This window comes from Eschrichtius robustus, chromosome 2 (assembly GCF_028021215.1).
Source record: "Eschrichtius robustus isolate mEscRob2 chromosome 2, mEscRob2.pri, whole genome shotgun sequence".
Taxonomy (NCBI): domain Eukaryota; kingdom Metazoa; phylum Chordata; class Mammalia; order Artiodactyla; family Eschrichtiidae; genus Eschrichtius; species Eschrichtius robustus.
This window is the reverse complement of record NC_090825.1, coordinates 127080710-127103535: the sequence shown is the minus strand read 5'-3', so window position 1 is coordinate 127103535 and position 22826 is coordinate 127080710. Positions and strand designations below refer to the sequence as shown.

Genomic DNA, 22826 nt, shown 5'->3' with positions numbered 1-22826 from the left:
TTTTTGGCTGCATTGGGTCTGTTGCTGTGTGTGGGGCTAGTTGCGGCGAGCGGGGGCTGCTCTTCGTTGCAGTGCGCGGGCTTCTCATTGCGGTGGCTTCTCTTGTTGTGGAGCACAAGCTCTAGGCGCACAGGCTTCAGTAGTCGTGGCTCGCGGGCTCTAGAGTGCAGGCTCAGTAGTTGTGGTGCACGGGCTTAGCTGCTCTGCGGTATGTGGGATCTTCCTGCACCAGGGATCGAACTCGTGTCCCCTGCATTGGCAGGCAGATTCCCAACCACTGTGCCACTAGGGAAGTCCCTGTTATTTGTATACTTTAAAAAAAAATGTATTCATTTGTTTATTTTTGGCTGTGTTGGGTCTTCGTTGCTGCACGCGGGCCTTCTCCAGTTGCGGAGAGGGGGGCTACTCTTCGTTATGGTGAGTGGGCTTCTCATTGTGGTGGCTACTCTTGTTGTGGAGCACAGGCTCCAAGCACGTGGGCCTCAGCAGTTGTGGCACATGGGCTCAGCAGTCGTGGCTCTCAAGCTCTAGAGTGCAGTCTCAGTAGTGGTGGCGCACGGGCTTAGTTGCTCCATGGCATGTTCGGTCTTCCCAGACCAGGGATCGAACCTGTGTCCCCTGCATTGGCAGGCGGATTCTTAACCACTGTACCACCAGGGAAGTCCCCCATTAACTTTTTTAAAAGGAGGGATTGTCTTGGTAAAATGTAACTCATGTACAGAAAAAGTGCATAAACACAGAAGCACAACTAAATTAAATATTTTAAAGTGAATATCTGTGTAACAATCACGCAGATCTAGAAATAGAAATTGTCCAGCTTTCCCCAGAAGCATTTTATTAAGTCCCTTCACAATCACAAACCTTTCTTCCTCCAAAGTACCACCATCCTGACTTTTATATTCAACACTTCCTTGCATCAGTAAACATATGTTTGTATATGTGCCTTCCTTTGCTCACCATTTTGTTTCTGAGATGCATCCATATTGTTGTATGTAACTGTAGTTCATTCATGTTCACTGCTGCCATGTCTAGTGTCAGGTTTCCCAATGTTTGGGCTATTCTCAGCCCTTTTCATTTCCATGTCACGGTCTGATTTCATTCATGTAAAGAACAAAAACAGGCCAAAGCATAGAGTTTATATGAAGGGCCTACTAGGCCCCCAAATTACATGAATGGCTAATGACCTGCTTTTTCAGGATCAAAATTTTACTTGTTGAATAAAGAAGCAAAATACAGAACAACAAATACTGTATGATCCCATTAAAAGAAAGACGTATCTTTGTATTTATGCATCTATATACATGTAAATGTTTATTCAAATAAGTCTAGAATTCTAGAGCGACCAAACTATTACCACTGGTTACCTCTGGTATATGGGAATGGGGCAGAATGCAGGAGAGTGGGAAGGTCTATGTATGTGCATGGGAGGAGCTATGTGGGCAGATACCTTCACATTTTACTTCTTCATTTATTTATTTTTACAGTAGGCTTTTTTTTTTTTTAAACAACATCAGCAAAAGTCACATCAGAATAAGGAAGGAATGAGAATTTACTTTGGGGTGCAGCAGGCTCCCTACCAGTCTCTCCTCTTCTGTCCCTGGTGGCTGCCATTACCCGCAGAGCACAGCAGAGCCAACCCGAGGCAGACCAAATCCTCTCTTCTGTGTTTCAGACACTTTAATGGTTGGCTTTCAGCTCTTGGAAACATGACTTTAAATGGCAGCCCCCAAATTCAAGCCAACACATCAACTGCAAGCAAATCTGAGTCAGCTGTTGGCCCCTTGAAACTGTGTGGGGCAGAGTGAAACTCCAGAGCAAAAGGAAAATGCAACCACTATCCCGTGCACCTGGGAACCAGCTAGATTCCCGGCCTTCTCATCTCCCCAGGAGAGGGCGCCAGGGCGGAGACAGAGGGAAGCAGCGGGGAAGGAGGTGAGTCATGTCCAACAGAGCCCTGCAGTGATCAGAGGCTTTCCTTCAGGTTTCAGCTTTACTGACCCACAGTGACATTTCCATGAGCCTGCTTCTCAAGGTGCACTCACTGCAGGAACATCTTACCAGCCAAGAGTAGTAGCTGCATGGAATCTGATAATGATTGAGTGCTTATTAGGTATGTGTCCGTCACTATGCCCACAAAACTCTGTGCAGGGGCTTCTACTCTCGTCCTCATCTTACAGGTAGAGAATTAGAGGCCCACAGGTGAGAAATGACTTGAGTTCACACAGCCAGCAGTGGCATTAGAACCCACCCCATCCAGTCTGACCCCCAGCCTGTACTCTTGACCTCTAAACTCTAAAGCAGGGCACCATGACTAGGTGATTCCAGAGTGAATGGGCTTGGCTGCCCAGTGGGGTGATAGGAAACATCCACTGGAATCGGACAGATGCCCACTTGTCCCTGGACAAGTCACTTCCCCCTTTTGAGCCTGGATATCCACATCTGTAAAACGGGACAATACCTTTGTCTCAAGGTTGTACTGAAAATTAGAAATGGGATATGGAGAGAACCTACTACCAGCCCAAGCACTGAGGCACCCAATAAAAAGCAGCCATAATCATCATCATCACCACCACCTGCAGTGAGGCGTTCCTTTCCCTTCTCTTCCTAACGAGCCAGCATACAGGCTGGAAAACGCCCGGTGGGGACTAGGACAAGATCCACCCTGGCGCCTGCTCTAAACGGTGAGTGGAAGGGGCTGGAAAGGAGTCGTCCTTGTAAGCACCCTACTCTGCACCTGTCCTGTGAGGTGCCGAGCACTGCCCCTTCTTTCTGACCCCATGGCCGCCTCCCTAGTCCAGGCCTTGTTCCTTCAAGGATCCTGGCGTCCAGCTGTACTCCTCTCCAGTCTGTGCTCCACACAGCAACCAGCGAGACCCCTCGCTCTCCAGCCTAAGAACCTCCCCATCTCCTTAGTGCAGCCCACCCCACTCTGGCCCCCTGAGGAGTCACCGACTCCTCTGACATTGCCATCTCCCTTCTCCACAACACCTGCCCCCATGACAGTTCTGCACCTTTGCACTCGCTGTGCGCTTACCAGGAATGCCCTCCCCATCACACTCTCCCCATCACACCCCCTTCCCTTGTTGGACTGTCACTCCTCTGAGGCCCCACTCGAATCCTCTGGGAAGCTTCCCAGAATCCCACCCCACACCCAGGGTTAGAGAACCCCTCCTCTGCTTCACTGGCACTTTATTCCTCAGTTGTCAATTAGCGTGCTTTAGGGAAAATTAAGACGACTTCCTGCTTTACAAATCTGTCTTCTCTACTGTGTTTTCCTCCCTAGGCTAGGGTCTGGGCTTACTTAGCACACCCTCTCCCTGGAGCTGGCACAGCGGCTAGCACACAGTTGCTGCTTAGTAAATGTTAACAGCATAAATAAAGACCATCTGTGTCTCAGTAAAAGGAAAATCTAATTATCAGAGTGATTCACAGGTAAATAGGCGGCTAGTGAGCTCCCTGTCATTGGGGCAGTGTAAGCTAGACTACAGGAGCAGGAAAGAGTGGAGGCTTGGACGTGAACTCATTGGTGGTTTGGATTCCTAAAGATACAAACCGGGGACGAGTTTTCCTGGAATCAGCTGGGAGTACTAGTTACTAATAGAGACCCTCCACTCAGGAGATTCTGATGCTGCAGGTTTGGGACGGGCCAGAAATCTGTATTAAAACACCTCCAGGTAATTTTGAAGCACACCACATTTGGGAACTGCTGAACTTTGTGACCTTGGAGGCCATTTGTGTGTGATGGCCCTTCGTAAACTGTGAAGTGCTGTCCACAAGTCTTGGCTCCAGGTGTTACCCGCCCTCTGCGATGGGGGAATTGAAGGGGCTGGGGCTACAGCTCCTCAGACTCTGGGAGGTTGCAGACCCAGCCCTGGGCCACTCTGTTGAAGCTGGGTCTGAGGCGGAGGAGTTCCAAGCCACTGGTGAGCTCCGGGACGAAGAGGGTGCCTGCCCTCGAAATGGTTTCCCCCACCAGGCGTCCTCCAAAGGGCACTGGTGTCCTGGGGAGAGAAGAGCAGCAGGAGAGGAAGGCAGTGTGGGAAAGGGTGGCAGAACAGACCTGTGGGTCACCACGTGCAGCCCCCTCCCCTCCTCTCTCTGGGCCTCAGTTTCCCTGCTACTCAGCAAGGTTTTGTACTGTCTTTAACAGGTTTCTCCAGCTCTGCCCATTCTCAAATCTGCCCCTAGTGGGGATGGCTTCTTGCTTTGAAATAGGAGTGAGGTTTTCAGTGAGAACTGGCTTGTCCTGGCAAAACTCTACGTTCCTGTTAAGGAAGGTCTAGAAGGGAGTAGAATTGGAATAGAGTTTTTCCCTCCTCTTGTCATCTCCCCTTAAAACAATATATCAAGACTGGAGAGAGGAAGGAGGGTTAGAAAGAACACTGAGAATCAGAGACTACAGATTACCACAGAGACATGCCATTTCTCACTCATAAGACTGGCAAGGATAAATGATTTGGTAATGGGGCAAAGTTAGTGAGGCGGTGGGGCGAAGTCTCACTCATATACTGCTGGTTGGAGAGTAAATTGGTGTCGCTCCCTTAGAGGGCAATTTGGCAGGATCTTTTAAACCTGAAAATGTGCAAATTCTGTCAACCAGCAACTCTACCTGTAAGCATATGGCTTAGGGAAGCACATGCACAAGGAAGCAGATATGAGCAGCGATTAGTGACAGATCAGAAACAAGCCATATGCCCACTGGCAGAGGAATGGATAAGATAAATATAGTATATTCACATGGCAGAGTACTATATAGCAACTTAAAAGGAATGAAAAGAGATACAGGTATTAGAAAGAGGAGACTGCAAAAGCATAATAACGTTGAGTGAAAAAAGCAAGCAAGTTACAGGATGAAATACAAAGTAGCAAAACACACACACACACATGCACACCAAACAATGCTACATCCCCATAGGTATGTAGCTGCTTGTAGAGAATATTCTCTTGTAGAGAATGTTCTGAAAACATACATACCAACCTGACAACAGTGTTGCCTTTGGGAAGAGAGCTGGGATTGGAGGATGGGGAACAAAGGGGCCCTACCTTTATTTGAAGTGGCCTAGGGTTTTCTTTAAAGATAATATAAATACATGATTTTCAAACTATTTTTTAATTTTAAGAGAATAAAAAGCATTGCTCATGTAGTGTTTTCCCTGCAGCCTGGGACCAATGGAGAGAGGGGAACGCCTGCTCTGGGGTAAAAAGGCAAACCCTGGGCCAGGGCCTGGGTTCCAGCCAGGACAGTGTTTCTGCCTGGACCACCACAGCTGCGATGGCAACAGCCAGTCCCCGCAGGAACAGGCTGGGCTGTTTCCAAGTCAAGCAGGCCTCACCGTTGGGCCCTTGATCAGGAGCCCAGAGTCCTGGATCCTGAGCACAGCTTGGCCACCAACACTACAGTTCCTTCTCTCTCTGCCTCAGTTGCCTCTTCTGTCCCAGGAGGGGTCTGGGCTCAGGGGTCCCTAAGACCCTCCTTATTTTGGTGGGAACATGCCTCAGCCTGTCAGAGCTGAGGCATGAGATGGATGGGGCTGCGACCTGCAATGGCCAGCCTGGAAGCTGGCTGCTAGCACTGAATGTCAGCTGAGGGTTTTAAATAGCTGGACAGGCAGGGTCTGAGGGCCCCAGGAGGAGAAACAGCACAGTCCTGCCTGGCAGGAAACCCCAAAATGTCTGCCAGTGGCTTGTGATTCACATGAGGCCTGTTGGGCCCATTCTTCCCATCATGGTCCTGCCTGGCTCTCAGCTGTTTGAGGGCAGTCACATCCCTCCTGAGCAGTCTCTTCTCAAGGCCCATCACCCCCAGTTCCTTCAGCCCTTCCTCAGAGGGCTTGGTCTCCAGGCCTAGCAAGACAGACACAGTCTCCACGTGTGGTCTGAGCAGGTGCCAGAAGAGCTGGACTGTGGCCTCCTCTCTGTGGACCCTCCACTTTCTCACTTAATCCAGCCCAAGCCAGAGGAGCATTTTCCACAAATAGCAGCAGAGTAAGGAAGCCAACTGAAATGCAGTTGAAATGCATCCCCCAGCCCAAAGCCTTCCTTCCTGCCAAGCTCCTGTCCTGACTGCTGTGATTTGTTTTCAGGCCCCCAGGGCAGGATGTTAAATCTATCCCTTTTAAGTTCTCCCCTGTTGGCTTTTCCAGCCATCATTTCAACCTGTAAGTAATAATAATAATAATAATAATAATAATAATAATGCCAGCTACCATTTATTGAGAGCTTATCACTTGCCAGAAATTTTGCCTAAGACCTCTCATGCCATCCTCACGACCATCTTATGAAGCAGGTACTATAACAGTCTCATTTTACAGGTGGGGAAAGGGAGGCCCAGCGAGGTTAAGCCACTTGCCCAAGGTCACACAGCCAGGGGTGGAGATTGCATTAAGCCCTTGTCGAGGGCCCACGTGCTAAACACTATGAGCCACTCCTTTGTGGCTCTCACCTCTGGTGTCCAACATTTCACTGCCACTCCCCACAGTGGTACAGCCTCAAGATCACTTTCTAGGCCTCTTCCAGACCACTGATGAAAGTGAGGAAAACGCTGAGCTGGCCTAGGACTGGTGAGAGCTGGGGCCCCCACCCAGGGAAGGACTCGCACCTTGATGTCCATCAAGCAGATGGCACACAGCAGTGATGGAGAATAAGCAACTGGACTCCGGAGTCAGACAAAACCAGACTTGGATCCCAGCCCTGCCACTGCTTCCTTGCTTTGTGATTTGGGGCAGATTGTTGATAATCCTCTTCTCCAGCAGAATAGGAAAAACTGTAGCACCTGCCCCACCCTGTTGTGGAGGAGTATCCAGCAAGATGTGTGCCACATTCACCCATTTACTCCCTGTACGTTTATTGAGCACTAGTTAGTTGTGTTAAGGCAAGAGCTCTACTGAGTTTTAGCAGGGGCTCAACAAATGTATATAAGGCGTTGGGGGTAGAGCCTGGCATGTAGAAAGTGCTCAGGAGATGCAGCTACTGCTGTGGTTGCGACTGGCTCCAGTGCATCCTCCCTCCAGGTCTCTCCCTAAGCAGCCCGCCTGGTCTTACGTGTTGAAATTTCGATACTCCAACAGGCTGTGGGTGTGACTTCCGCCTTCACCCAGGTCCTCCCGGTAGCTGATGAACTCCTTCCACGGGCAGCTGTAGCCCTTGGGGATGGCCGTGTGGTTGAACTTCTCGGGAGGGACGCCCTTCAGTGGCTCAGCATAGCCTAGGGGTGGAGCATGGCACGTGGGAGGCGGGAGAGTGGGATGCCTGGGTTCCTTTTAACCTTGCCCCCCAAGCCCTGCTGCAGACACTGTTTTGGGGGGCTAGGAAAGGGGAGTTGGGGGAGGGGTGGAATGTGGTGCTAAAGTTGCTCCAGCAAAGAGGACCCTTCCCCATCCCTGGAAACAAGGAGGATGGAGCAGTGGAATTGCGAGTTGGGGTGCAGACTCTAGTCTTGCCTCGGACCCTGGCTCGCTCTGTGACCTTGGCGCATTGCTGCGCTACTCTGGGCTTGTGTTGGGTCTTTGGAGTGGGGAGAGTGTGTGTGTGTGTGTGTGTGTGTGTGTGTGTGTGTGTGTGTGTTGGGAAGGAGGTGGACTAGACGCTCTCTGGATGCTCTTCCTGCCTCACCGTGGAGCTCGCCCACGCTACGTCCCCTGGTCCTGGGACGCGGGCAGGCCACTTACCTGGCGCCAGGGCACTGGGGCTGTGGGCACTCACTGGCCGGGCGGCTGTGGGCTGGGCATCCTCAGGGCCCCCAGGCCCTGAGGTCGGGAAGATGTGGAGCTCAGAGTAGTAGTTCTGCCCCTCGGAGCTGTTGGCAACCTAGGCACAGGGGTGGGAGCTCAGAGGTGGTGGACCGGGGAATCTGAGCTGCCTGGCCCCTTCCCGCAGGCTTCCGCCACTTCGGGGTCTCTGTGCACGCTCACCGTCCCAGGTTCCGCTGTTCCAGTCACCTTCTCCTTGGCGCTTCCTGCCACGAGCTGGGGGGAGGCGAGGGGCAAATAAACCGCAGGAAGGCCCAGTGAGGCAAGAGGCCAGGGTTCTCCCTCCACTACAAAAAGGCAGGGGGTGGTGGGAGGTCATAATCCTAGAGCCCGCCTCCCAGGGATGTCTGGGGGGGAGGATGAGTTAATAGAGCGCTAAACCCTGGAACAGAGAAGTGCTCTTATATACGTTAGTTGCTATTATAGTATTGACCCTGGGCATATAATACTTAACCTCTCTGAGCCACAGTTTCCTTCTCTGTAAGGTGGAGATGATGATAATAATATCCTTCTCTGATCATTAAATGAGAGGATGCATGCAAACTGCTTAGCTAGTACCGTCATAAGCACGTAGCAAAGGTAGGTGTTTTGTCATTTTTATTATTCTGCCACATCGATCCCTCTCATCATCTCCTGTTTCATCCAGAAATTGAGTGGAGTAGGATGAAAGGCCCCTGAGTTCATTAGAAGTACCTGAAACTGCCTGCCGTCTTTTTGAAGCTGGAGGACAAGCCATTCTTGCCTCCTTTCTCTACCAGCTGACTGTCTCGTGGCCTTTGCCTTCTTCCAGTGGGAAGAAGAGGACGGCATTCTGCATTTTCCATCTTAGATCAAGCTCAAGTCTAATCTAAATCCTGCTTGCTGCAAATTCAGCCCAGAGCACCTGCCTATTCTTCTGCACGTTTTGTAGGAGCCAGAGTCCCTTCACTCCATGGGTCATCCTGTCCAATCCACTTTATGTATTGTATCTGGGGAAAGGTGCCTAAAGAGCTAACCCTTTTCTAGGATCACCTAGCAAGGCAGAGGTCAATCTGATGGCGATATCACAGCCGTCCCCAGCTGGAACTTGAGGGACCCCCCCCATAGAGGGCAGAGGTCCTATCTGGCTCATTGTTTGGCTCTAGGCTAACGATTGGCCCTCTCTGGGCCTCAGTTTCCCTGTGAACACAATGGAGGCTTACTCACCGCACGCGGGCTGGATGCAAACTCAAAGGTGAATTTCTGCACGCGGCGCTGTCTCTTATGGAAGAGGAGGGATCCTCGGTTGTTTCGCAGTGATAGCTCTTCCAGCATCAAGTCCTGGGGCACCTTCAGCTTCTTGCCCAGGTCCAGCAAAGGCACTGCCCAGAGAGGCCAGAGGGAGCTCTTACTACCAAACCCTCAGGGCACTCCAGGTTGCTGCCTCTGAGGGGACCTCTGCACAGCACCGTCTGCTGTGTATGAGAGTGCCGATTTCTCCCCACACTTGCTGACCCTGGGTGTCATTATTCTTAGGAATCTTTGCCCACCCAATGGGCGGAAATGACTCCTCCGAGTTTAATTAGCATGTGTTTGACACTCAGTGAAATTGAGCATCATTTCAGATGTTCTTTGGCCAGGTATATTTATTCCATGCGTTTCCCATGCAGCTCTTTGCCCATAGTGGTGGAGGTAGTGAGTAATGATCAGATTCTAGGTATCTTTTAAAGGTAGGCCACGGGTGTGGGATGTGAGAGACAGAGAGAGAGACAGAGAGAGAGAGAGAGACAGAGAGAGAGGTGTGGGAGGTAAAGGCAAGGTTTCTGGCCTGAGCCGCTGGGAGGATGGAGTAGCCACTCTCTGAGATGGGAAGGCTGGAGGAGGAGGAGGTGTGAGGAAAGACCAGGCATTCTGTTCTAGACATGTCTTCTTTTAATGTTAAAATAGCCTTTTATTATTATAAAAACAGCATATATGTGCATTGAAGAAAGTTAGAAAATATAGACATAAAAGAAAAAAACCCACCATTTTCTACCATCCAGAGGTTGCCACTACTAACATCTTAGTATCCTTTCCTGTCTTTTTCATTGACTATGTATTCATATGTGACTTTTTAACCAAAATGAAATCACAGCACAGCTGCTTTGTAACTCGCTTTTATCAGTTAAAGATCTCCACCTTTCCAAGTGAATGAATTTTTTTTTTTTTAATATAATGCCTAGTCCATATTCAAACTCCCCTGATTGTCTCCAAAACTGAGCATAACGTTTGAAGAGCCTTGTAGGCATCCCAGCGGAGATGCCGAGGAGGGCGCTGGATATATGAGTCTAGTGTTCATGGGAGAAAACTGACCTGGACATAAAAACTGGGGCATCAGGAAGTAGAAATGGTATTTGCTGTTGTTGTTTTTTAATGAAGGCTGTCCCATTTATTTCTTTTCTCATAGTTAGGACCAGTCATTATAGCCATGTAGACGGATTCCAGGGCTGATGACCGTCCTTAGTAGTTTGGTGGCCCATCCACATCCTTGGCACTTTCCCCACCAGCAAAACACATACTTTTATGTTGGCGCCGCAAGGGAAGACTTTTGGAAGAAAGGAGTGTCAGCGTGGTGAAGACGTTGGTAGGAGAGGGATACATATGGGCAGCACAGGCAGAATTGTCATCTCTACAATCAGACACACATAGGTTCATATTCCAGCTCTCTAAATGGTATTTGGAGCCTGGAGGCTAGGTGAGATCACCAAGGATATGAGAATGGATAAAGAGATCCAAAGACCGAGCCCCGGGGCCTCCAACATTTAGACTGAGGAGATGAGCCCCAGCCCTGGAGCCTGGGAGAAAACACCCGGCAAGTTAGGAGGAAATCTAAAGACTGTGGTGTCCTAGAACCAAATGATGAAAGTGTATCAAGGAGGATGGACTGATCAACGGAGTCAAATGTTGCTGATATGTCAAGTAAGAGGAGGGCTGAAAACTGACCATTGTATTTAGTAACATGGTGTTATTATTGGCAATCTCCTCAAAAGCAGTTCCTGTGGAGTATTTGGGTGTGAAAGCCTTATTGGACAGGGTTCAAGAGAAGAGGACAGAGTTAAACCACATCACGAGGAAGCAATGAGCCAATCTAGGATGTGGGACGTTCTAGAGGGCAGGTGGCCCGGTGTCTTCAAAGGAGTGAATGACATGGAAAAAAAGGAGGGGGGCGGGCAGTGTTTTAGATTAAAGGAGATTTAAGAGACATAGTTACCAAATAAAAACAAGGGCCCTTGAGGGTACAGTTATTATGCTAAGTGAAATAAGTCAGATAGAGAAAGACAAATGCCATATGATTTCACTTATATGCGGAATATAAAAACAAACAAACATAAACCAAAATAAATGATCAAACCAAACCAAACATCAACAAACATGTAGATACAGAGAACAGAGTAGTGGTTCCCAGAAGGGAATGGGGGTCGCAGGGGAGGGTGAAATGGGTAAAGGGGATCAACTGTATGATGAAGGATAGAAACTAAATTTTTGGTGGTGAGCATGCTGTAGTGTGTACAGAAGTAGAAACATAATTTTGTACACATGAAACTATCAATATATAACATTAAATATGAACCAATGCTACCTCAGTTAAAAAGTGACTCTTATTTGGATCCCCATTAACAAACTAGAAAATTGGAGGAAGTTGACTATAGGACTGGTTATTAGATAGTATTAAATCAACATTTAATTTTGTTCAGTGTGTTAATATCTTTGTGGCATGTAAGGAAATGTCCTTTTTATTACTTTCTGTGAAGTATTTGGGGGATGAAATGACATGCTCTTTGGGATTTGCTCCGGACCCCAAGAATAAAAGGAGGGCCACAGGGATTTGCACTCTCAACTTCTGTGTGTGTGTGTGTGTGTGTGTGTAAGTTGGTTTAATAAAATGTGAAAAAGAGAGAAAGAGAGGAAGGAAGTATAGACAGAGGCTTTGAGGAGGTGTGCTCTGAAGGACCATGGCTGGGGGCAGCTGTGGAAGCAAGAGTGGTTTGCTTGCTTGTTGGTTTGCTTACTTGCTTGCTTGTTTTTGAAGAGGGAGGAACAATAGCATGTTTGTTAGCTGATGAGAAAATCTGACGATGCAATAAAGAGAGGGGAGAATTACTGAAGGAATGGCTTGAGCAGGAGAGAGGGCAGGGAGGGTGTTCAGTGCCCAGCAAGAAAGGTTGGCTTCACACAGGGCAAGGAGAGTTCATCTATCATATCAGGAAGGAAAACCAAGAACAGGGACACAGATGCAAACAAGTGGACAGATGTGGAGGCGGGAGCTTGCAGAAGTTCTCTTTTGGCCACTTCACTTTTCTCGGTGAAATAAGAAGCAAGGTCATTAGCTGAGAATGAAGGTGGGGGAGGAGGTATTGGAGGTTTGAGAAGAGAGGTTGCTAAAGTTATCTCAGAGAACAGCAGGGGAGAGTGAATGGGTCAGGGATGGGTGATGTGGTCACCAGGCAACACTGAGGGCCATTCAGGTGCTGTGATTCTTCCCATTCAATGGAATCCTAAACGGCCTTTTAAAAAAGGAGGCTGATGTTTCTTTCATTCTTTCAGCAAATATAGAGACAGCACCTTCTACATGTTAGGATCAGAAAGAAATCCACTGTAGATTAGAAGGGGGAAAAAAGGAAATTTCAGAAAAATCTGTATTCTAAGATCCCAGTCATATATTTTAAAAAATAAGCACATGTTTATGTATGCATTGAAAAATCTGCAAGGAGATATGCCAAATATTGGCAGTAACAATTTGGGGACCTCGGAAGGAGGAGGGCTGGAAATTGTTTGCTTTGTTTCTGTTTTTGAACAAGAAAATGTACTGCATACTTAAACAGATGAAAGACCATTTATACCTAAATACATAATAAAAGTCCCCTGGCATCATATTCTCAAATGCTGTTCAGATGAACTGAGCTTAATATTTAAAAAAAAAAAAAAAAAAAAAAAGCTATAGGTAAAACCTATTTGACTAAGCAATTCCACTTCTAGGCATTCGTCCTCGGGCAGAAAAGTTGAATGAACATGCCTGAAGGTATACATACAAGGATGTTTACTGCAGTGAGTTTTCGAATTGTGAAAACTGGGAATCAGTCTTGCGGTGCATGCTGCCCAGATGCCCTTTATCAGTGACTAACAGCTCACAACTGTCACCTCCACAGAGAACTGCCCCGGTGAGTAGAGGCTGCAACAGCCCCCTTGCTGAAGATGAGATGAATTCTGTAGGGCAATTAATTTATGCTTTGGAGCCCACGTCCTTACTTAGCAGTTTCCTCTGCTGGATTGTGCTTTTGTCACTTCCCTTCTCCTAGGAGTGCGAGCTCAACAAGTCACTTGTTTGGGAATCCTCAGGCTCTACTCCTAAGGGTCCCAACCTGGGCTGAGGCTTCATGGCCTCCCTTAGGGGATGTGTGTGTATAAATATATATAATATCTTATATGCTGGGGGAGCGAGGGGAGGGGAGGGGTGAGATAAGTCATACTAGGATGGAAAGAAGCCTGTGGTGTGCCGCTAAGTGAAAAAACTTTAAGATGACGAACACAGTGTATAGTATTTAGCCCGTGTGTGTGTTTATATAAATACGTTTATATATGAACAGAAGAAGGATTTACACAAAACTGTTAACAATGGTTCTCTCCAGATGGTTTTGTTATGAGGAACTTTCACATTCAAAGTCATTCATGTCTGCTTTGTCTGAATATTCTATAAAATGAATGTTTTATTTATATAACCATGTGGTAAAGGAGCAGTTTTGGAGACAGAGCTCTGGGGTCAAATCTCAGTTCTACCACCTACTATATATGTGACTTCCTAGCTTCTCTGACCCCTGTTTTCTCATCTGCAAGATGGGTGTGATCGTATCTAATTTACAGAGTTGTTGTGAGGGTTATATATATAACGAAAGGTACAAATGCTCTTAGCACAGTATCTGAGACATAGTGAGCACACAATAACGGTAAGTGTTTTATTATTATTATTATTTTACAATGGCTATCTTTCGGTGGTGACACCATGAGATTTTTTCCTTTCTGCTTTTCTTTAGTTCCAAAATTGTCCTTAATTAATACCCTAGCAATCGTCAACAATTCACGTATTTCCAGTCTGGCATAAATGTTGTGCGTCAGTATTTGGGGGTCTGTAACTAATTAATTACTTAGACAAGAGAAAAGAAAATGCATTGCCTGATTCTTCTAGTTAGAGCATCGGTACCTCACAAAGCTTGTGTATTTCAGCACAGAAAATCATGGAATAAAAAAAAAAATGACACCAACAAAAGGAGGCAAGAACACACAAAACAAGTTAAAAGTACGACTTACACATAAAGTCATACACATGATTAAATACTTCCTAGAACACTGAAGGAGGTAAAACTGCAGCAATGCCCTTAGACATGGGTTTATCAGAGCTTGGTTCACTTCCCATCTGCATCAGAATCACCTGGGTACTTGTCTAAAAGGCTAATGTATGGCCTCCTCCCCAGGTCCCCTGAATCAGAATTCCTGGGGGTTGATGCTGGGAATCTGTATTTTTAACCAACGCCATGTCACTGCGATTCACAGTAAAGTTTGAGAGTCCTGACTTAGCTAAATTTGTTTTTAAAATATTTGAAATGCTCTAAAGTAGGCCAAATCAACAGACTCCAAAATTATGCCAAGAGGTCTTATAAAGTTGATAATCATGTATTTTAGATGATTTATGCATTGGATGAATGTGCTTTTAAGTGAAATGGTTTGAGGCAGATCGGGCAGCCTATTCCTGCCCCCCTGACCCGCTCTCCCCTGACCCCTTGTCTCTTGCCATGGGGGCTCGGGGACACCGCCCAGTTAAAACAAGCAGGGGCAATCTGTGGGACGCTTGGGCCATTGTTAGGGTTGAATCTGGGACCAGAGCTCTCAGAGCTCCATTTGGGGCTGAGGTAAGGACTTAGGTGGGGGCAGAGCCCAATCTAGGGCACTCAACCTCAGCTCTTGGGGGTGCAGGCGTCAGGGCAAGGCCCCTCCCAGTGCTTTGGGAAGCTTCCAAGCCCAGGCAGCAGATTCCACAGGCTGGCCTTGAACTCACACCTGTTTGCCTAGACCTGGGACCAGCAGGCCTGAGTGGCTGCAGCCTGGGAGCAAGAAAGCATGGGATCTGAGGAATGCTCAAGGGCTGGGTCAACCTTACCTGGTACAGTGAGGTCCCCCATGGTAGTCATTACTGGCCCCTTCTGCTCCTTGGGGATCATCCTGTGGAGGAGAGACTGCCACAAATGGTCCAGGCTACCTCCGTTCCTCCCCAGACCTCCCAATCCTTGGTCTACCCAACCCCAGGCCTGCGCAGCCTTGGCCCACCCCAAAGCCTCAAGCAAGGGCTGTCTGAGCTGGAAAGAGGAGGCTGAGGTCCATGGAAGAAAAAGGAGATGCTCAAGGTCACACAAATCTGCTTCCTTGATGCTAGAGAAGCACACACTCATTGGGGGTAGTTTCTGGGACATTAGGAGATGGGGAGGCGAGGGTCTCTGACTGTTGTTGTCCACTGACTCAAGTGAGCGCCAATCAGAGGCTGAAAGAGGTTGGAGGTTGAAGTCAGGGGGAGAGGAGCGTGGGTGGTTAGGCTGAAGCTGCACTGGGGTCTGCAAGGTGCACCCCTCCTGTCCTCAGGACTCGGCTCTGAGGCTTGAGGGCGCAGGCTGATCCAAGGACACTAAAAACAACCATCAGCCCCCTTCCTATCCCCCCCTCCTTCAGCTCACTTGCATGGTGTTCTTTTCTCCCTCGCTCCTTCTCTCCCTCTTCCTCCATCCCCCCATTTGCATCTTATGGCGTGTCCCAGGAATCTTGGAGGTGATTTACAAATAAAATGAGGTCCAAAGCCCCAGAGAAGCCCTGTGGGCCCCAAATCCAGATCCCCTAACTCACCCCCCAGGAGAGAAGGCAAAGTCCTTGAGCCTCCTGACGGCCTTACCAACCCTTGTGCCCCTCTGCTTTGCTTCCAGGTTTTTCTATATTTTTTCTTTTTTCTGAAAAACAATCTGCCTCCATCTGTGCCCCCCACGCCCATACCCAGCCCCGGGTCAGTGGGCGCTGAGCTGGGCGGCCTGGATTCTAATCGGTGTCCCTGACTCCCTCGGTAACTGTGAGCAAGTAGCTCTCCTGTAACCTAAGGAGACTGGGCTAGATCATGGGTATCCATGGATGTGCTTCAGGGCATACATGAACCCCCTAAAACTGCATGCGAACGTGAGCACACATGCATGCATTTGGGGTGATGCCCACGAGCTGGTGGACAGCCCTCCAACTGGGACCACTTAGGATTCCACAGTCCCCGGAGCTGTTTCTTGACAAACACTCTCCTTACAGAAATTCACAGACATTGGGAAGGACCCCTCATTTTATAGACAGGGACCCTGCTTCCCTCTATTGCTGAAAGATCTTGGAGTCCTGAGCAGAGCCATTACCTACCCCAACCTTGAATCCTAGCCACCCCCTCTCCATTTAACCCAGAGTAACCCAGAGCTTAGAATCCCTCCCTTCCCAACTCAGGGTCCAGGCTTCCACGAGGCCCCACCCTCCCCGGACCCCCTTGGACCCTTCCTCTGCTTGGGGGAAGGGGCTCTGGGAATTGGCTCCTCCCCACTGCCCACTCCCCACAGCGCCTCGAGCTCCCCTTGAATCCTGGTACCTGAGAGATGGAACCACAGTGGGCAGGAGGGAGTGTCAGACCCTCAGATTAACACCTCTGTCGGGAAGCTGAGAGTTGAGTGGTCGGTGTCCGTGCAGGCGGTCGTCAGTGAGCTGGGTATGCCTTGCCGCCGGCTCTGGCCTCAGCTGATGAGAGTTGTCCTTGCCTTGTCGTGGCTCACAGCCTTATTTTAGGCTGCAACAGGATCCAGGGACAGATGCTAAAAGCACCAGGCCCCAGGGAAGACAGGTGCACGGGCAGCAGGCCCTTGCAAACAGAAGGCCTTGCACATGTACAATACACATACATATGCACACACCAAAGTCACCTGGAAATGCTGAGTGAATCACTGGTTCCCTGAGCTTGCAAATTGTATCCTTAGGGCCTAGATCAGGGCCTGGTAGGAACTCAGTAGATATTTGTTGAATGAATGATTGAATGGGTAGATTGATGAATGAATGAATTGTCCCCCAGTAACTTTGCTTGACTTGTTCATTCCTCCTTTCCTTTCTTCCTCTGCTTCCTTCCTTCCTCCCTTCTTCCCTCTCTCCCTCCCTCCCTCCCTCCTTCCACCTTCTCACATTCTCTGAGCCTCTCTCTATGGACTGAAAATAAATAAGGCAGGGCTCTGTCCTCAAGGAGCTCAGCCAGGCCTGTGTCAGACCTGTAAACAGCCTTTGCGACGCATCATGGGAAATGCTCTGGGAGGGCCAGGGAAGGGGGCCACCAGCTCGGCCTGGGGGTGGGGAAGGCCTCCCAGAGGAGGAGACATTTGAGCTGGGCCTTGAAGTCTGAGTGGGAGCTCACAGGCAGAGAGGGGCACGGGCACTGCAGGGTGAGGCCATGTCACACATAGGATGTGAGGGGTCAGCGAGGAGAGCTAGAACTGGGGGCTGGGGTGGTGCTGAGAGATGAGGCCAGACAGGTGGGCAAGGGCCAGATCACAGCAGGCTTTTCAAAAGTATAGTGTGTCTTATAAAGGGCTGTTGGAGTTTAAGGCAGTGGAATGGAGCAGTCACATGGTCATTTTCCAAAGATATCTCTGGCTGCCCTGTGGAAAGTGGGTTGGCAGGAGTTAGTCTGGAGGCAGGACGATTTCACTGTGGTCAGGTGAGACCTGGGGGTGGCTGGACCAGCGAGGTGACAGAGGGCATGGAGAGGAGGAGAGGGGCTTGAGGGGTATTTGAAGAATCACCAGGTCCCAGTTAGAGACTGGATGTGGGAGGTGAGGGAAGGGCCGCTCCCGTTTCTGGATTGAGTCATTCAAGGAAAATAATGGTGAGGAGTAGGGGGTGCAGCTTGGGGTTGGGGGCAGAGACTGAGTTCAGTTTGGAGTGAAACTGGTTTGGCGTGTCTGGGCACCAGGATCACCAGTAGGCAGGGGGATACTGTGCTCAGGAGAGGTTCCTGCTGAAGATAAAGATTGAGTCAGAGGTGCACTAACCACTACCAGGGAAGGGTGGGACCAGCAGGGATGCGCCGGGTCCAGGGCAGGGAGCTCCTGTACCTGTGTGCTGGACAGACTGTCCAAGGGCATATCTCTTAAGAAGAAGCCTGGACTCTGCTGTGGACCACCTGAACTCAGTTTCCTGCCCGTCAGAGTCCTTTGCCCCGCCTCTGCTGGGCCTGAGCTTTTAGAGAGGAAGGTGAGGGATCTTGGTCTCACCTGGGAGTGGGGCCCCAATCCCCTTCTCTGGGCAAAGGACGCCCCCATCAGGAGAGGAGCACTCCTGATGGTCTGGATCCTGAGTTCTCTAGGGTTGCCTGGACTCTGACGTTACCTCTCATTGGGGCTCCTCCTCCTGTCTGAAGCCCCGACCTGCCATCAGGAAGCAGCCCCAGAGCACTGGGCCCTGATGCAGCTTGGCCCTGGCCACTCCAGTGACAGTGTTCTGTGGTCAGGGCCTGGGCAATACCACCTTGAGACATCATCTCACCAACTCACTCATTACACAGATAGGGAAGCTGAGGCCTGGAGAAGGAGTGGGTTTACCCAGGGTCACCCAGCTAGTAGATGATAGGACCAGAACTTCAACCCAGGGACTTCTTCTATGGCCCGGAGTGTTTTCGTTGTTCCCCATCTCTGCTCATGATTGCTACTTCCCAAGCTCCCATCCCATGTGTATCAAACATTCTCATCCACCCAGCATCCCATGGACTGTTCCATGGTTGGGGAAAAGGGAAGGGCTTTAGACATAGCTGAAAATGACACAGGAGACAGAAAGATGCAGGAAGCATTTATTGAGGGCCAGAGCTGAATTCTACAGGAGGCAAAAGGCAGGACACAGGAAATTTCTAGTGGGTTAGAGGAGAGGACTGGGGGAGAAGGCAGTTACAGGGAGAGAACAGCCAGACAGAACCGCAGCTTCCCAAGGCTGCCTCCTGCTGGCTCTTTGGGGGAAATGCAGGTAGAAGTGGATTTTCTCTGCCACTGCATCAACCAGTGGCCTGATAGTGTCTTTTCTCTGAAAGAGGCCCTTAGCCCCAGCCTCCCACACTACAAGGGTCCCTGAAGCAGGTGGGGACTTCAGTAATGTGATCACTCATCACTGACAAGTTGGAGCACCCTCTCATCTTCCTACCAACAGGGCCTATGTTCCCAATCTTTAGGCCCTGGGAATCCTTTGGGATCAGTCCTTTATTCCAAAGCACCCCACCCTCACCCTGACTCCCATCCTAACCCCAGCTTGCCCTAGCCTCACTTAGGGGTTCCAGGTCTAAATCACCCTGAGGGATGGGTAAGTCTCCTCTTAACCCCAAAATCACCCTCTGTCCCTCACCTTTAGCAACACCCTGGTATCCTTTCACTTACATACATACCTTTGATCCTCAGCCAATTCCAGCCCCCCCCCACCCCCCCACCCCCCAACTTAGTTTCCTGAAACTGATATTCTGAACCTCTAGAGGGCACCACCAGCCAACTCTGGAAACTATAGGACTGAGGTACATTCCTCCCTATGTCCCTCCTGGGGATTGGAATCAGAGTCACTACAGCCTAAGGGACAGGCTAGAGCCTGCAGCCAGGCTCCCCAAGGTCACTGGGCACCAGACACTGGCTAGGCCGGAGTGTGATGGGAAAGAGATGAGGCAGAACAGGGCCCCCTCGTCTGGGCACAGTATGGATGCTGGGGCCTGAAACTGAAGAGTGGAGTACTTCCTAAGGAACCAGAAACACAGGCAGACTCTGGTCTAACCCCTCACTCACCCACCCAAGCTCATCTCCCCAGCCAATCCTCCAGCACTACTCTCCCTCCCTCCCTAATACTGTGGAATGCATTTCAGGACTGGAAGAGCCCCCAGAGGTCATCTGAGCCAATCCATTCCCTACTAGAATCTCCTCTATGCATCCTGGCCACTGCTTGCATACCACCCATAACAAAGAACTCTTTGCCTCCCTCTTTCCAAATGGGCAACCTCAAACTCAGGGCTACCAGGTAAAGCCAGAGGATAGCAGATAGCTCCGTATCAACTCTTCTCTGCCCGGCTCAGCTTTGAGCGCAGAGCCTGCCATGAAAGGGCCCGGAAGGGATAGATGGGTTGGAGACACCTATAGCATAATTCCTGGAGACCCTGGGAAGCCTGAATTGGGATGGAGAAAAGCCTGAGAGGGATCTGAGAGGAGGAATCGTCCCTCCTCTTCTCTCCAGAGAAGCCAGCAGGGCACCTTTAGCTGGCCTGGGAGACCCTCTCTAAAGGTCACCATGGTAAAAACAGAGCTTGTCTGGGAAGGGATGGAAAACAGCTGCTCCTGCCTGGGACTTGGTGCCAGGGAGGCGGAGGGTCAAGCCAGGGCCTGGACAAGGAACTCAGGCGTAGGATCCTCTGAACACACCCCTCATTTACCAGACTCCAGAGATCAGAGCCAGGAAGGGGGGGAAAGAGTATGGAACCCTGCAATGCAGCAAGTCTAGGGGTCCATACATACAACACCCTGCCTCTTCCAAGGCACTAGTGTGTGTGTACTGATAGAAGGGGTAATTTCGGAGTTTGGAGATTGCCTTGGCCAAAGCTCTATTAAACAGATGGGAAAGCTGAGGAGCAGAGGAAGGGTCTTTCCCACAATGACTGAATGACAGAGCAAGGGCTAGAACCCAAGCTTGGATCACCACCCCACCCCCAAGCCCAGAGCTCTCCTCCCCTGACCCCTTATCTCTGGGGCTATCGAAGAGGTCAGACCCTTGGGGACATGGTGCTGGGATCTCCCAAGCCCAACGACACTTCTTCTGGCTCGGCTCTCCCGGGGCAGGGATGGGGTGTGGGCGGGGAAGCCTTTAGGTGGTGCAGGAGGCCTCCGTGGGTAGGCTGCCACGCTTGAGCCTCAGGCTGCCGTTCCACCCGCGGGGACAGATGTTGTAGCCGAGGATGCCGGGCGACTTAGCCCCAGAGTCCTCGGAGTCGAGGGACACATCGGAGTCCGTGGGCGAGCGGCGGTAGGGGAAGGGCCTGGGCGGCGCAGGCAGCGGGCTCCGGGGACTGGCGCAGGGTGAGGGCCCGGTGGGCAGTGGGCTCCGGGGGATGGGAGCGAACGTTGCCCCGGGGTCCGCGGCCTGGCCGGGTCGGGCCGGCAGGGGCGAGCGCATGCGCGGCGGCGGCGGCGGCGGCGGCGGCGGCGGTGGCAGCGCTCTTGGCGGGGAGAAGGGCCGAAGGCTCTCAGCTCCCGCCGGCCGCGGGGAGGCGCTCTTGCGCCGGGCCGCGTTGATGATGTTTCGCGCCAGGAGCGCCTGCAGCTGGCGGCTGGGGGGCCGCGCCTCGGTCTCAGGTCGCAGAGGGGATACGGAGCGCTCGCTCCAAGAGGGGGACATGGGCGGCGGCGGCGGCGGTGGCGGTGGCGGCAGCGGCGGGGGGCTGCTCAAGCTGCTCCAGCTGCTCCCGCGGCCCGGCTCCCACGGCCCCGGGCTCACCCAGCCGTCCAGGCTGCTGGGGGGCCGGGACGCGCCCGGCGTCCAGGGCGGGGAGGTGGGCAGGTTCTCTCGGCGGTCCTGGGGAGAGAACAGAGAGGGTGGGGGCAGGCGTTAGTGCTGGGCTCCTCTATACCGGGGTTTCAGAAGGGACCGAGTCGGCTGTGTCCATTGTACAGAGTCGGGAAGCCAGCGACCAAAGTCAGGTAGTGCCTGCAGAAAAACGCAGGTGCCCCAACTTTCATCTTTCAGGTGCTTGAACGAGCCCACGCTGCCTGCCTCTGCGCTTAACAGGGAGGCAGATGACTGGCGGTTTAAGAACGCTCGCTTTGGAGACAGACCTCTTTGTTTACTGAATGAACTTGGGCAAGTTGCTTCAGCGACAGAAGCAACTCGAAGCCCCTGGGCTGCAGTTTCCTCCTCTGTGAAATGGGAGTATGATATCAGCATGTACCCTATAGGATTGTTGTGAGGAGTAAATGAGATAACTTATGTAAAAGACTTATCACAGTATGAGAAGGTTCCCTAGAAGAGAGTAGGTGTGTAATAGATGTTAGTTACCTTAAAGACATACTAGAAGGATACACATGAAACTAACCAGAGTGCTTCTCTGTGAGGATATGGGGTGAACAGGGCAGGGGACACAGCCACAGGAGTGGGAATAAGGCTTTTAATGTATTATATACTTTTTATATAAGTTTAAGGTTTTGAACCATATGGATGTAATATCTATTCAAAAAATTACAAGCAAAAATATTGATCATTATTACTAAAGTTGGACTTAGGGAAAGGCCCTCTCTGTCTCAATCCCCCTGCCATGTTGCCATGGTCACCTCCTAATTGTTCCTTGGACACCTTGAACAGGGAGGAGGTTCCCACCGACAGATGGAAACATAAAAGGAAGTTGGGTCGTTCCTCACTAGGCAGCACGCTCCCCTCACTGGACTTCTTGCCAGCATGGGGTGGGGAGTGTGGGTTCCGTGAGGCCAAGTTGGTGAACCTCTTTGAAGTTATAAAGCACTGCTCTGCTATACACTATCATACCTGCTTCCTACCTCCTTAGGAACTTTCCAGTCTACAAAGTTGGGTCTCATCCTTACTCTCTCATCATATCCTCACAACAGCCTGGTGAAGTAGCTGGTATTATCACACCCATTTTACAGTGATGAAAATGAAGTTCAGACGTGTAAATAACTATCTGGTGTGTTCTGCCCCACCAAGAAATGTGTGTGACTATCTGTTGCTTAAAGGTGGGAGGCAGACTTAAGCAGTTTGAACTGATTTGAAAGTACAGGGCTTGGGGATCCATGCCCAGCATGTATCTGCTAAACCATCCAGCTGTTCAGCCAATCAGATTCCAGCAACAAGCCAGTCCACTCAGTCTTCAATCCAATCCAAATTCACCAGCAGTCATCCCTCAGAGTCCAGAACTAGCCAGTCCATTCAGTGCCTCCTACCCAATCAAAATCTAGAACCTCTCGTAAGATCCATTCTCTCATCCAATCAGTAACTAGCCACAGCCAAGCCAGTCAGCTT

The 22826-nt window shown here is 50.4% G+C and overlaps 2 protein-coding genes across 6 annotated transcripts in view; both read right to left on the bottom strand.

Annotated features, from left to right (window-relative positions):
- Nucleotides 1–3832: 3832 nt before the first annotated feature.
- On the bottom strand, nt 3833–14956 carry MYOZ3 (myozenin 3). Its single transcript, XM_068534552.1, has 6 exons — nt 14896–14956; nt 8934–9088; nt 7905–7964; nt 7668–7806; nt 7042–7204; nt 3833–4001 (listed from the first exon to the last, which is right to left on the bottom strand). Exons 1-6 carry the CDS (start codon nt 14954–14956, stop codon nt 3833–3835), a joined length of 747 nt encoding a protein of 248 aa, XP_068390653.1.
- Nucleotides 14957–19274: 4318 nt separating this feature from the next.
- SYNPO (synaptopodin) overlaps nt 19275–22826 on the bottom strand; it is a 52895-nt gene continuing 49343 nt past the window's right edge. For all 5 annotated transcript variants that reach the window (XM_068536217.1, XM_068536221.1, XM_068536219.1 and 2 more), the window contains one exon: nt 19275–21371. In XM_068536217.1, the coding sequence (XP_068392318.1) occupies nt 20664–21371 (708 nt within the window). In that variant the 3' untranslated portion in view covers nt 19275–20663. The remainder of the gene's footprint in view (nt 21372–22826) is intronic.